At 38.6% G+C, this 16,608-nt stretch overlaps 1 protein-coding gene across 1 annotated transcript in view; it reads right to left on the bottom strand.

Annotated features, from left to right (window-relative positions):
- The window catches only part of LOC140231549 (uncharacterized), a 31,115-nt gene that overhangs the window by 2,970 nt on the left and 11,537 nt on the right, over positions 1-16,608 (bottom strand). Inside the window, exons 2-3 of the mRNA XM_072311686.1 lie at positions 12,102-12,236; positions 7,105-7,359 (exon numbers count right to left, since the gene is read on the bottom strand). Of these exons, the coding sequence (XP_072167787.1) occupies positions 7,105-7,359; positions 12,102-12,137 (291 nt within the window). The 5' untranslated portion in view covers positions 12,138-12,236. The remainder of the gene's footprint in view (positions 1-7,104; positions 7,360-12,101; positions 12,237-16,608) is intronic.

Here is a 16,608-nt window from a genome sequence, read left to right as displayed (position 1 = left end):
CACCATGTGCCCATAAACATATATATGACCCAACTACTTTCATCTCAAAAATTCGTATGGACTCCACAAGGACAACATTTGGGCAATCTATTGCCAGGTGGATGCTCTGCAGTGATAACAATTGCTTGATGTGGTGAAACAAATCTAGAACGATACAATGCTGGCCCCTGCATGGGCCCAGTCCTAACCACCATCTATATGCATTGTGTTTTGCATAAAAAATAACTCATCTATAGCCCTACATACTGTGTGTGCTATCATGCAATCGATGCTTTACCACCGATACAATGAACATGGTAATTTAGATGTAATAAGCATTGAACACAAAAGCAATTCACTCACAGAATGTTAAATGTACTTCTAACTATGAATTCATACAATAAATTATTATTATCATTATGAATAAGTACAGGATTATGGAGGTCTTGTTGCAATTAATAACGAGAACAATACCATTATTATTATTAGGCATATAATTTATCAATTGCTGATGAAACAAAAACCCAGCACTAGTGCTTTAAAATAGTTCTAAAATGTGAGTTAGGGATAGAAACAACCACTATGAACATTTGAGTCAGTAAAATGGATGTTAAGTATTGTTAAATATACAAAATGTGAACAACAGTTGTAATACAAATTTTTCCAGACTAAACCATCATTCTACAGTTACGGTTTATTGAGAAAAATACTGACATCTCCTTTATGTTAGGCTCTATTGCAAAAATGTTATATGAGAGGGTGTTTTGTGGTACAACAGACCTACATATATGCATAGAAGGTGATATCATGAACATTTTTCAAATCACTGCTCCCAAAGGTTAACTGGACCTTTAATAATTGACCTGCTTTATCATAATCGCATTATAGTGTACCAGCAACAAACCTTAAGAGCCGTGTAAAGCCATAGCAATACACTGATTTTGGAACCTTTGTCAAAGGGAATCATGCTGGTATCTTTTTTTATTGACATTGACATAAACGGAAATGAAATTTCTCTTCAACCATTCCAGACGAGCTATGAAATTTGTGCAATCTATAGACAAAGGAAAGTGGGCAAAAGTATATGTAAATAAGTTGATGACACAAGGAATAGGTGATTCAATTTTGGTAGTGATCTGCGGATTGGTTATACCTTTTTGTAGGATCTTTTATCTTTTGGCAGGTACGGTAAATATAGGAGTTCAAGCTGCACTTATTTGAGGTTTGCATACCGGCGCTAAAGTGCATGCTCTGCTCTACTTGAGGCACCACACAGCAAGAAGCTGATGAGGAAATTGTAAGCACAAGGCTTCTTTTTCACTAGGAAATTAGCCGATTTTCAGCATGCCTGGGATCCATATATGGGTGAAAATATGAGCATGCTTGTCAGAGGTGTGCGGTCTCCGAGCACTTTTCTACACTACTATAATTCACTGACAGATGATCCATCTTCACTTTACACAAAAGAACATATGGTGCACAGATAATCAAACAAACATTTTACATCATACATACTATAACGTTTGTATATATTACTGTATACGGCAAATATTTCGCAAGGTTTTTATTTTCGTGAATTTCGCGAGTCAGCTGCTATTTGCAAAATTAAAGACACACAAAAACTGACTCTGATCCCAATTTATATGAATGTGACGTATGCGTACCATATATTTCTCCTTTCAGTACATGACTCCATGATCATGAATTTAACTACTTGCGAAATTGTCGGGCAGTCTTCATTCGCGAAAATCTAGACTCATTGGCCCGAATTCACGAAGGTGGTCTAAATTCAAACCATGGTTTATGTACATTTCTTCTGCGTAGATATGATTGACAGATTGCGTACGCTAACAGGCATCCAGTAAAAAAAAAACGTGCATTGATGCGCGCATGTTGATTCAAGTTCAAATTGATTAATTTCATTTCCAACAAACAAAATAATTGGAAGTACAATGAAACATTCGTATACACAGATGTCAGAAAATCAGTACCACAATGCAATGAACATGAACAGAAATAACATTGTAAAAAAGATACAGGTAAATTTTCAACAGAGATACAAAAAAATAACTGTTATGTCACTGTGGTAAATGCATAAACAATATTGCTGGAAATGGAGGGGACTGCTAAAAAGCAGAGCTTGTAGAATGCAGAGCTTGTAGAGCTTGTAGAGCTTGCAGAGCTTGTTGAATGCATGTATTGGTACGCCTATCTAACGCTTATTTTAGACCATGGTCTAAATTTGTACCATGGTCCAAGTTTAAACCACCTTCGTGAATTCGGGCCATAAGATATATTGCATACAGTAGTATGCCTACACACTCCACACAGGAAACAAAGGACAAGCAAAGCAGACAAATGGAAACTTTTCATACAGGCTACTGTACAAGTACAAGTAGGAACTAACTATCCAAAACCACTATAACCTCTGCCTTATATCCTTTTGTTCAGATGGGTCTACATGCAAGTCTTCTGTATACCATGCAGATGACAATGATCTCCAATGACATTTGTTTCCTTTTACATTTTAATTACATGTACCTTGTAGCTACTTAATGCACCATCTGAGTTTAGCTGGAAATCAAATGGGTTATGGGGATGAATCATACAAAGGGCCTACATAGTGAGCGGTACACTGTTAGTCTGAACTTTGGATACCAAACTCAGAAAATTAAAGTTCAGTAGCATTTTATCACAGGCTTTTAACAGATCATGAGATGTTGGGCCTTACACACACACACACACACACACACACACACACACCCACGCACAATGCACAATTTGTTGAATATGTGACCATGCATCACAAAACCAACAAAAAGTCGCATCTTTTGATTTTACATGAGGACTCAGAAAAGGTGAAGTGACTCAACTGAGTCAATCTTGAATTTTTCACATTTTATGAAAGAGCTATCCTATTTCTACATTATTCTTTAATTTGGGATCATAACATGAATGGGAAAGAGTGTGTTTTCAGCAGTTTTTCTACAACCCTTTTTGGGGGGAGAGTAGAATGATCATGTGTGTCTTAGAGGCCCCTTTTCATTTCTTGAAATCCTTTACACACTCTTTTACTTTCAATAACCTAATTAGAAAGGATAACACTACTGCTTTGAAAGTTGGCATTGTTATACAGTAATCATGGACAGAATGTATTGATAGAACATGTTCAATTTCAGCTTAATCGGATAATCCCTTCATCAGATGTTGTTGCCCTGCTACGTACATCATGTGTTTTGCCCCTTTGATCGCACAGCTAGCACGGCTAGGTAAAGATTAAAGTGCTTGAATAGACCCTGTACTTTGAACAGAGCCTCTTCCTCAGCTCACACTTTTTCAGAATATGTGCTTTCTTTCCAGTATCTATACAGAATTAATGTTTGGGAAGTCCATTTGAATTGAGTTATACATCATTTAAAGTCTTAGAGCCTGGTCTTTCAAAATCTGCCCTGAACTAAAAATCCATGTCTGGCAACTTTTTGTTGGTTTTGTGGTGCATGGTCACATTATGTACATACATGTACAATGTACAATATGTATAATACACCTAGATATGTACTAAATTTACATACACTTGTACTACATTTAACACAACAAGTACTACATTTCAGTACATGCCCAGTAACATGATATTGTGTACATCAAACCCACTGCACAAAAAACTATACACCCGCTACGACACACAGACACAAAAGGGCGATAAAAAAAGACAGCAGTCTCATAATTTTGGCAAATGCAATCTCAGAACAACAACAACAACAAGAAAAGTGTTTGCCAGAAATTGTCTCCATAAAGCAGTATGGTTCTGATTAAGCGGTGGAAATAACACATGAAAAATTTCTTACATCAAGTTTTTTTTTTTTTTTTTTTTTTGCACTGATATAAAGCGGTTCCCAATTTATAATGGGTGGTTACGGTAACACAATTTCAGTTGTGTAACGATGAATCACGAAATATCAGCCAAAAACGTTCGCCAAAAGTGCAGTCTCAGGGCTTAGCCAATAGTCATTGCTATGTAATCTTTCATAATCGATTATCAATAACTGACAAATTGGGCCACAGCAATATCCATCAATCTTCCGCATGAGAGTGAATCGCATGCATAGAATACGATTGCAACGGCACAATTGATCATCACGTATTAAACATTCTACCTTCCCACAATGCTGAACGGGGGCGGGCCCTAGACCTTTTGAATAAAAGTTGTGTGCTCATTGATATCATTCTATACACTCTCAAAATACTCAAAAACAAGTTATGATCCTGGCAAATTGCGTAAACCATCTATAAGTTTCTTGGTAGACACTTTGATTAATTCAGTATTGCAAGCACATTCCAAATGGTGGAAAATCAATTTTGAATCCTTGTGAGAACTATGTTTTGGCTTTGAAGGCACATAATGTACTACTTACGTGCACATGCCAGTAGTGTACATACATTACCAAGCATATCTATAGTACCTACAAATGTACATAGACTCACATACGTACCTGTGCATACATTCACAAGTAATAAAACAGTCACCACCAACTGCATTTAATTGGGAGAGTTTGGGAGTATTTCTAAGCCATGCATGCTGACACTTCATTTTGGGTTTGCACAAGTGGCACGCATGACCTATTTTGACCTATTTTGACTCGTAATTATAAGGCAAGCGGGAGAGCATAGTGTCCGCGAAAACATCGCAGGATGAGCATAAGGCCTTTCTAAGTGTAGTAACATCGGCACAAGAATGGGAACTAGGCACCGATGTGGTCCCGCTGCTGCGCCTCTCTTCCCTGATCAAAGCAGACCTTTCCACTTTAACGCTGCTATCACTACGTTCTCTACTTTCGCATAGAATCAAGGCCTGTTCCTACGACACTCTCAGTATGCTTCATTCCCGCTTTAGTTATGCTGTTTCTGCTTTAGCTATGCTATTCCTACACTTTCCCAGTCTCAATTATGCACATCTTCCACTCTGGCAATATAAAAAGGACGCAGCTGATATGCTGGACAGTTTGCTGTCAAAACGTCTGCAAGAAAGGAATAAAGAGGTCGAGAAGCAAAAATGGAGGATGATGTCAACGTCGTTGCAGCTCTAGAGATGGGAAACAAAGAAGTAGCCCAAGTTCTCAAAGATGATGAAGAAAAAGAAAATTAAGAGAAAGTAGAGAATGATGAGATAGTAGAGAATGGAGAAAATGAAGATAACGAGAAGGAAACAGCAAAGCAGCCACCCGATAGGGCAAAGAAAGAGAGGCTGTATGTGATGTTGACAGAGGAAGAAGAAGAGGATATGGTGGAATTTTCATGAGGAAATGACATCCTCTTCAACAGGGAGAAGCCTGACTGCAAAAGCAAAGACATAAAGAACAAGCTTTTGAGAAGATTAGGCAAAGAAATTGGGCTACTCAGTGTGTGAAATTAAGACTTGGTATGATTCCATCTGCACCAGATTGGGACGTCTCAAAAACCGAATCGGCAGCAGAATCGGGGCATTTATAGGCAGATCGGGCACTTTTCAGCTTTCTGGATGGGGGAACAGCGTGATAACATTGTGTAGATCGTTCAGAGCATAAATACAGTGTACACAGATCGGATAACATCGGCAACATTGCACTTGCAGCGTAGTCACATCGTTCTAGAGCGTAACGGCAGCGTCTGAGATTGTAATGTCTCATTCTCAATTATCGTAGTAAGGGCGTATCAAGCAGTGTATATACGTGTTGATTGTAAATGCAGTGTTCTTAGAGTTTTCTATAACATTGTACTGTTTCCAGATCAGCTCATTTCTTACTCAATCCTTCCCAATCTGAAAAAAATGTCAAATCATGGCGAGACCGGCATAGTGGAACAGGGGCTTTAGAAAACTCAAGGCGATCACTCATTATCCAGTCCCTCAAGAAGCTTTGTAGTTTTGTTGATCTGTTATAGTGACTACTGTTACCTTTTAATACAATACACTAATATTTTGAATATATCATCATTCTCCCAGTTGCACCACAGTACAGCTACTGCAGCAATATTGGCATGCAAGCGGTTATGTGGCTGGTCGTGATTAGGGTCATGATTAGGGTCATGAAATCTTAATAATGGTGCACCATATGATACATTGTAACTCCAAAGTCTGGGCAAAGGGCATTTTATAATACCCATGGCTAAATTATGTTGTACATTTATTCAATTTTTTTCTGTATTGAACATTGATTTTACTTGAATTGTAGTTTGAATTGTATAAACAAACAGTGAGTCACATTAAACTAGTGATGCCTGGTTCAATTACGTTGGCAATATTGCTGGTATGGGTCCCTTCAAAGCATTGCTCTTATTTCTTCAAGTCCAGATTCAAATGTGTGGGAGCCCCACTTAAATGGAAGCATGTTTCCAAACCACTTCTATTTTAATGGGGGTGGAGCACTGCATTTGCATGCATGGTAAGAATATTTTGAATACTTCATTAATCAAGTCCAAGAAAACTAGAGTTTGGATGACCTTGGTGCTGCACAAACATGCTTCAGATTAAAATATCATCATAACACTTGAACATAAAAAATCATGTAACATGCACTGCTGTAAACTTTGAGTTGCTTTCATTGGCAAAACTTCAAGTACAGGTTATAACTTTTAAGAGCCTTTCATTATCTAAAATGTTCTTGGGAAAAGACTTGTAAGTCCAAAATGTAGTCAGGATGAATGCAAAATTAAAGCAGTCACACGCAGATGAAATTTTGATACACATATTGTTTATCACTTTCTCTTTCCCCGCAAGATTCCCCGTTTCAGAATACTATCAGATGCCTGAGGTGCCCGCTTCACACTCGACCGTGTGGGCGTTGTTGTCGCCTTTTGCCCCTGGCTTTCAGCAGACAGTGAACGCTCCTTGCTCCTTGGAGAGGGAGGGTAACCATTTACTTGACCGCCTCCTGCTGCGGAGCCAGATGACAACCGCTTCCCACTGTTGTCTGGGCCATTATTGTTGTACTCTGGCTGGTCGTCCACTTTGACCTCTAGCGGTGGCAGGGCCATAACCCTGACCCCACCAGCTGGGGGATTCCCCAGCCGCGTCGGGCTACTGTGGGGCTGATGCTCCGCTCTTGTCAACTCCACATGTGCAATGTTGGGGTCAGTTTTGTTTGGACTTACCGGTGTAGATGTTGATGCAGCGGGGATCATCATGTTGTTAGGAGATGAGGTGGAGGGCTGCTGGTAGTGACCCTCCATCCCATGCTCTGGCTGGCTTGCTACGGCCGAGGTATCCTCTTGTCTTGGACCAGGTGTTGGCCATAGCTTTGTCAGAGCATCAGACTCATAGTTGCTTGGGACAGGCTGGGGTTCTCGCCTTGTTCCACTCTCCTGTGCCTTGCTATACTTTGATATGAGCTCGCCTATTTCCAACCCCTGCAAAAGAAACAGAGCATAACAACATTCTTTAAATTGAAATCGAAATGAAAAATTGCATTTCTAGACATTACTGAGACTGTCACTTCTTTTCTTTTGAACTGGGAATTGATATATTTCCCCCAACACTCTGGAATTTGCAGAGTATTTCACTGATTATAGATGCACTTCAAAATGTGTACTCTACAAGCAGCAAGAATTTCTGGGTCTTATCAACTTCAATCCAGATTTCTCACCCACAGTGCGCTGATTTGATGCGACCACTCACCAGCAGATTTGAGAAATGCTCAAAGGGAAGACAAGCCCATCTCACTCAATGACGACTAACTCTGTTTATTTAACACAGCCAAAGCAGGACTATATATATACAGAAACCATCATGCTAGTTCATTAAAAGATGGATGCACACCTCTGTCTCCTCACAGATGCGTTGGATGTCTGCATCAGCGGCGTAGTCTAGTAATATTGCGTTGATGGTACATGGCGTATTTTCACCACATGCTTGAAGGGAATTGATTCGTCCATGTACTGATCACAAGCCCCTTACCTACAAGATTTGTATGCTCTCTACAGCAAACCTTGACAACTTGGTACTCACCATGGGAGATTTGTCATCTTGACTTCATTTCCCAATGCACTACCATCACATTTCGGGCAAACGCAACATGGCTGCTGACACTCTCTCTCAAGTTTTCATCAACAACGTTAACACTACACCATGACCTTCGACATCCCTGCCCTCGCCCAAGCTAATGATGAGGAAATCAAACAACTAACTCACAGCTGACAGCTCACTCAAACTCACACCAGTACCAATCGCCTCATCAGATTGCACAATATTGTGTGATTTGCCAAAAACTGGACTTTTTCGTCCATACAACCCAGTTTTAGCCTTTTAACCCATTGAGGACGAGTCCCGAGTATACTCAGGCAAGGGCCTATGGGAAATGTGTGTTGTAGCAAAATCACACTGTCCTTAATGGGTTAAAGCAAGGCCATCTTTCAATCCTTTCATCAGCTATCTCATCCAAGGGATAGGAGCAATGAAAAAGAATGGTCATTGACAGATTTGTGTAGAACAATATCAACCGTGATGTTTCTTCATGGGCCAAACATGTCTACAGAGTCAATGCAGCAAAATTCATTGCCACAAGAAAAAACCCCTTGGCACTTTCTCATCTTCTGATGAACGATTTGACCATGTCCAGCACATCAACATTGTCGGTCCACTCCAGCAATCACATGGTCACGCTACCACCTCAAATATCAGTCGATTCAAATGATGCCCAAAAGCCAATGATGCCAGATGAACTGAGAAACTAACATTTGTGATCGTGCATCACAAAAACCAACAAAAAGTCGCACCCCTTCATTTTACGGGGGGACTCAAAAAAGGTGAAATGGGGCAACCGGGTCAATCTGAGTTCTTCATATTTTCTGAAAGAGCTATCCTTTTTCTACATTATTCTTTAGTTTGGGATCATATCATGAATGGGAAGTGTGCTTTCAGCAGTTTTGCTACAACCCTTTTTTGGGGGAGAGTACATTGTTGAATGATCAGGTATGTCTTACAGGCCCCTTTTCATTTCTTGAAAATCCTTTGCACACTCTTCACTTTCAAGTCTAATAATTTTTGAAATGATAACACTACTGCTTTTAAAGTTGGCACTATAACCTAATCATGGACAGAATGTGTTGATAGCAGCAGAATTTGTATTGTTACATGCAGGGTCATGTTTATTCTCCTTGGCATTAGACGTACCACAGTGAAGATAGACACAGGGTGCTCAGCTGCAGAGCCTGTCTACATGATGTAAGAAAATATGATTCCCAGGTAAGTGCATCACCAAACATGAACATGCCACAATGGACATGGAAAATTCTGCATGTCCATTGTCTATTTATAAAGTTCATCCAGGACATGCACACTTCCTCAATGTGCACACAACACAAATTAATGTTCATACATGCACAATGACCTCATCACTTCCTCACATGTTTTCACTCATAATGACACTGAGAAACGATACAGCCTCCATGCAGAAGTCCTTTCCTGCCATTTGCTGTGCTGACAAGTTTTCTATTATCGACTACTATGGGAAACATGACACCATCAGCACTGACCAATTGAATTCAGTATTCATAGAAAACAGACATCAGTCCGGAACATTTACTTCACCCTACATGAGCCCCCTGGCCTACATCAATCACTCAGCGCATGACACAAACCTGCCACGCCCCCTTCCAACCTACCTCACAATCCCTCCTAAAATTCCCATCATAAAACCACAAAAGTCAAGACGACAAGATCCAATACCCACATGATATTTCCAACCAAGTATATTAATTACTGTGTCAGTGTTTACAGAGACAACATTTTTGTTTCTGCAGATCCAGCCTGTTATTTTCTACATCAAAAGACTTATTTGTCACTTTGTTTCTCAACTGAGAACATTCTGTTTCTCTTTCACCAATTGATTGTTCCTGCATCTCATTTTGCAGCAATCAATCTATAGGGGGAGTAGTAGCTTTTGAAGCAGCACTATGAGTCATATGTTCATTTTCTCCATGGTGAACAACGTAATTTCAGCCATGGACACTCAGTCACCATAACAACATGTGATGGACAAAGTTTTCAACCAATCTCCCTCTTTCTTCACTTCAGCTTTCAACGAAGTTTCCCACACCTGCTAGAACATTCAATTCACAAAATGCTAGAGGACTGAACACTATATTGCGTAGAGGTACCGATCCTTAAGGGAATGGGGATATGATGAGATGTGATGTGAACAGGGGAGTGAAGTTACGTAATTACAAGATGCAATGAAGATTGCGGCTGGGGGTATTGGAGAAGAGAACTTAGAAACTGTGGAATGGAACAAGATGCAATCTCAGTGTTGAGCCAGGAAAAAGGACAACAGATGCAGTGCTCATCCTTAGGAAATTGCACTTAGAGAAATACCTATAAGATAAGGAAGAGTTACATATCTGCCTTGTTGATTTGGATATTAAAGGCATTTGATAGAGTTCCGAGGAAGGTGGTTGAGAAAGCGCTGAGAAAGAGAGGCATAGCAGACGTAATGGTTGGGGCAGTTAATTCTGATGAGTTCTTACGCAGAGGTAAGGACAATACTTTATCTGTTGATAGAGTAATTGGATCAGAGCTGTTGGAAGGAGTTTGTGGTGAAAGTTGGCACACATCAGGGATCTGTCCTAACTGTCACTGTTAGTGTTCGCAATAGTGGTTAATGAGGTGACAGAGAGTGGGATTGTTAATGGAGATATTGAATGCAAATAATCTGGTTTTGCTTCTTTTTTTTAAATTGTTCCATATTTCACATTTCAACAAATAAATAAACTATAAACATAACAATACAAAAGCAAGGATGTATTGTCAAGTACAGCATTTAAGACAATTTTACATTGTGAAATATGATTAATCTACATAGAAGCATTGCTTGTAGGGTGGTTCTGATGAGCAAGGGGATGGAGGAATTGAGGGAAAAGTTTCAGTGGAAGGTACATGTAGTGGTTGAGAGCAAGGGACCAAAAATAAACCACTGGAAGACAATAATAATGATAATAATAATATCTCATTTACCCATGTAGGGTAGCCTCTTCAGTGTTGCCACTGCTCTACCAGAGGGCCCTGCCATTATTATTACCCTAGCATTAATTGCCAAGTATCCATTCACATGTATACACCCAGGGACATGGTGGGTAAAAGCATATTCTTGTCCAAGGACGTAAGCACTGATAGGCAGGAAGTGAACCTGTGTCCTGGTTGGGAGACTTATCCAATATGCCACAGCGCCCCTATTGTTACCAGGTTGGAACGAGTAGTGCCGTTCGGTGAATGAGTTAGATCCATGTGGTGTGTGTGGGAAGAGGGGTAATGGCAAATTTGGTGTTGTTGTGCATGAAATGTGGGAAATGGATTTATGGTTGATGTACACAAATGAAGAAGGTGACCCCAAAAACGACAGGAGGTTCTATTTTTGGAAGATGTTACAAAAGAGTTAGAAAGCTGGCAGAAAAGGTGAAAAGGGTTAACCTTTTAACTGTGGGGATTTTCCCCAGCATTTAATAAGAGAATTTACACCACATGCAGCATACCTGGGCCAGGTACTATGAAAATCTATCAAGCATTTTTTTTTTTCACTACAATCAGGATAGCAAGATGTGGGAAAGATCGGAGACAGATGAACAACACAATACCTCTAGCACCCACTGGGGTTAGAGGCATTTAACCCATTGAGGACGGTTTGATTTTGCTACAACACGTATTTCCCATAGACAACTGCCTGCGTATACTCGGGAATTGTCCTCAACAGGTTAAGCTGATAAGACTTGTCAGCCAAAAATATGAATGCGCTATATTCTCTGACCATTATTTTTTTTTTTTTCTGTAAAACAACAGACTGATCCTCACTACTACAGTCCATCTGGTACTGATGTGAAAAAAAAAATGCACGCACATTTATTTACACAACAACTGATTCCTACATCTACCAAGACTGCTGTCAACAGCCAAATTCACAAATTGTCTTCCATGCTGAATTCCTTGGAAATACATACAGTATGCTTCACATACAAACATATCACATGCACACACACAAGCATTCACATGCACACACACAAGCATGTACATGTGCACAAAAAGCCATGCACATGTTTACTTTGATTCAAGAGGAAATGATTATTCTTTCAGTCAAGAGGATCTTTGGAGAGAGTATGCTCACCTGATTAGTCTCAAATCGAGACACCTTCTGCATCATTAGGTCACCATGCTTCACATCAAAGTACACCACCCCATCGTGAGATTTCAGTCTGCGGCTTGAGACTATCTCACCAAGGGAGACGTGCTGAAGAATCTCCTATATTTTTTTTTGTGTGTGAAGAAGAAAATACACTATTGAGGAACTGCGGTCAGTTGCAATTGTTACAAGTATTATAAATTGATAACCCCAAATTGCAAAACCTGCAGTCTCAGTCAAAAATACTTTCTCTCTCTTAAGTTTCTTTTACTGTGCATTCTTTTCTAATCTTACACTTTTGCCAACACTGCTGACCTTATTCCATGACATATGTACCATTGCTGCCTTTTTTGCATGGCTTTAGCGGCAAAAGAAATTTTCTCCAACAGATCCTAATTGATGTATTTTCCAAAATTATGCTCACACATTTTCCTGCATTGCCAGTTTACCTGATGTCTCATATCTTAACTAGCCGCACATACATTGTACAGTACTATTTATGCTAAGATGGGATATATGAAGACTAAGAAAACTGCACATCTATCTTGAAAGTTATGATTCCTATAATATCAGCTTCTCAGCTATAAAAACAAGCAATTTAGTGTACAGTCAAGTTAATCAGAGTAAGAGATCACTCATGAAACACTGTGTTGAGTTAGTGAACAAGAAGGTAAAATCCTCTATTTCATTCATGCTCTTGTTATGAAGGGTTTTCAAAATATCCTGTCTTTAAAGTCTTTGATGACGTGTGTGAAAAATGCTGTTTATGGCACAGTACTTTGCCCATATTGATATAGAGCTGCTTTTGAGTAGAAGCTTGAAATACTTGTACAAGCATGTGCTGATTAAAAGAGTACTGTATATGCCATACATCTATGCATATTTAGCAAGTCTAAATCTTTCGTGAATCGGGACTTCCCAACAATTTTGTGAGTGGTTGAGATTCACTATCGTTAAGTACAGTGCTGAACAGAAAAATGTGTACGTGCACGTCACATTTATATCTGGATCAGAATCAACATTTTTGTGTGTCTTTGAATTCACGAAAAGCATGTGACTCGTGAAATATGCAAAGATAAAAATCTTGCAAAATATTTGGTGTATACAGTACTTGTCATGTAACATCAGTGTCACCTGACAAGAGATAGCTTTATTCAAGCAGCTTGCTCTTGAAGTTATTTTCCTTTTATCCTCCTCCCTTCCCCCTTAAGTAAGTGCTCAATAATTTACGTTTTTAGAATTGGGATATTATATAGCTCCAACTTTTCCTGTCAAAGATTTTCTGCTTTCGGAGCTCACACACTGCCATGGTATCGACTTGAAAGGGAAGGTCCAAATCAATATTTACAAACACATTGATACTGTACGTCTTAATAATATTGTTGCGGTTCGCACCTCGTCAGGCGAGTGTTTCGGCGTGCTTGCCCCGGGGAAGGTATATTGTTGCTGTTTTTATAATTTTTGGCGTTGCATTCAAAACGTAGAGTGATTGACGCATGCCTTTGTTGTTCCTGAATGGATGAGTGCATGTTTAATTCACTGTGACTGATACAATGTTAAGTGCTATTTTACATACAGATTTTGACGTTGTTCATGGGGTGTGCATGGGGTAGGAGACCTGCGGGTTACCTTTTCTTGCCCCTAGCAGCCCTGTTTTCTATGTCACAATCTAGGTCTTTTTCCCCCTCAATAAATTGTGCTTTGTCTCGTTCCTGTGTTATGATTTCATCTTATCATTAATATGCTGAATCAAATGTCTTTTGTGTCATGTACATGTACTTATGTCTGAAATGCCGAATGAATAATAATGATGATAATGATAATAATAATGATAATGATAATAATAATAATAATAATAATAATAATAATAATAATAATAATAATAATGATAATGATAATAACAATAATAATAATAATAATAATAATAATAATAATAATAATAATAATAATAATAAAGATCAACCACAGACTTACTAACTACAATGTACATTAAAAAAAAATAAAAAAAAAATTAACACACAAACTCTACTATGTATATGTGAAGCATCCACTCTATCATTTCATGTTTGCGACGTGAGTATACCAAAGCCTGCAATGTCTGCCTATCCGAATAGCAGACGCAATTAACCGGTCAAGAGAACTGATTTAAAAAAAAACAAAACAAAACAAAAAAACGGCTGCAACTGTATCTGTGAGTTACTAACTCATTTCTTTTTCTTTTTAAGTGCAGTAAAAGTGCTGAACTGTTATTATATTATTATGACAGTAATAGTAGACTAGCACAAGTCCTTGGACATAACTTGGAAGCTTTATACCTCTCTGCTATTTAAAGCATCTTGAATTTCGGCCGTATTTGGATTACACCGTCCAAGTATCACTTCCTTGACCATGGATTGTGTTTGAAACTCCTTGATCATACGTACCGGGTATCCTCCTGCGTATCATGTGCGTTGTAGAGTTCAGAGCAGAATGCATCAAGGTTCCCACAGACAGCTCGTCTCTATGGCAACTTTCTCAAGATGCGGGGCATATAATATATATATATATATATATATATATATATATATATATATATATATATGTATGTATATATTTATATATATATATGCGAGGCACCACGCCATGCACACCCCCCCCCCCTGTCTCTCTCTCTCTCTCTCTCTATCAATACCACATGTATCTGTTCATTTCGGCTCGTTCCATGCAGACTACGTAAGCGACACCAATATTCTTGGGCCACTGCCAAAATACCGTTGCTATGATACATTCGGTGAATCGCCGTCACATCACTTTAAAGCTACTATTTAACATAAGGAGCAGTGATTAAAAAACAAAATGTTGGAATCATCGTATCATCAAATCTATACTTCAGACATTTAGCTCCATTACAAAACACCCTATCTTGCCTATCAAACTATAACTGAGCCGTATTATGTGGAATCAGCGAATGCAGCATTGTTAGGAAAACACATCAGTGAGAAGCCGATAGAAGTCAATACACTGTAGTACAATATCTTACATAGTTATTAACTCAATGTGCCGCCATCGCTTGATGAGTAGACTAGCTCGTGATGTCACTGCAGAACGTCAGTGACAATGTAATGAATCTACTTAGAGATTTCCTTATTTTAAGGAAATCCACAAACCCTTGACTTGGTATAGTGATCTATATGTTAGGAGTAATATCACTCCCGGTATACTTTCAAAGGATCAGTTCAGTTTTATTTTTGAATTCCATTTTCAGTATGAAATAAGTAAACTGAAAAAAAAAGGTGACGGCATACCTTTTCAACGATTTATTTATTACATAATGCATCAATGCAAGTTATGCAGTATGGTAGGGACAGATAAGGAAGAGGGGAAAAGACTTAAGTTTATCAAATTGAAGGTATATCCTTAGCAGGGAAAACATTTCATAATGTTCAGTTTTGGGGGAAAAGAATCATTAGAATGCAGTCAATCATACCTTCATAAGCAGAGCTTTACTATACTAGTATGAATTTGACCCCATGTAAACTTCAGACACAATTTAAACTATACCATAAAGGAAATTGTAAATGTCGTCACTCACTGGATGAACAGCAGTGCAAAGGGAGTACATTGCTGTGATGAAGTGTGCGTTGTGTTTGGAGGATCGGATGATATTGATGTGTAAAAGAAAGTACACTATACGTGTTAATGTGATGGGGAAACGTATTCATAATATATCAGGTTCAGTAAACTATTATGAGTTTACTTATTTGTAGAAAAAAAAAAACATGTTGGGAAATGAGGATTAATAAGTTCTCTTTTGAAAATATTTTTTTTAACTCGGTGAAGTGGTTCCGCCTAACATCCAATTGGACCCTATGAAAGACCAGCTTAGCATAGCTGAATGTGGGCTATCCAGCCATCTTCTCAGATGGAAAATGAATAAACAAACAAACAAACAAAAAGGAAATGTTCCTATTTTATTGTGTATTGCTATGTTGTTCGTTTCGTTGTTTATTGATTTTTGCGTGTGTATTTCATAAGCATGAAAGGCAAGGCTGTGACCAGGATTTCACAAAATGTAATATGATATAAGAAATTAATGAACAAAGTTCTTATCACAATAATCCACATGAAATGTTAAGGCACGTTTGTTAGCATGTGTATGACCTCTCAAGCTTTACCATGTCTTTTTTTTTTTTTACTTTCATGAAAGAGTCGTTTTCATCCTTATTGAAGTGTTGTAACATCATAAAATAATTTAAGGGGAAAAAACACGTCATTATCACCTGCACTGGAGTAATATTTTGTATTGAGCAATGTGTCATTGAATGAAAAAGATTGAATAACACAAAAGATACGGCCGACTCTTGGCTTAAAAACTCCGCTGCCTAATCACTTTTAGATCTATTTTCATCCGCTTTGCACAGGAAATGAAACACGAATGCCTACACAGAGAGATATGGGTTCGACCTCTTGGATGTGTGCCAAAGTCCACTAGTAAGTGTATACATGCAATTAA

The sequence above is a fragment of the Diadema setosum genome, chromosome 8 (assembly GCF_964275005.1).
Source record: "Diadema setosum chromosome 8, eeDiaSeto1, whole genome shotgun sequence".
In the NCBI taxonomy this organism is placed as follows: Eukaryota; Metazoa; Echinodermata; class Echinoidea; order Diadematoida; family Diadematidae; genus Diadema; species Diadema setosum.
The sequence above is the reverse complement of the archived record's forward strand: the minus strand, read 5'-3'. Positions and strand labels throughout refer to the sequence as shown.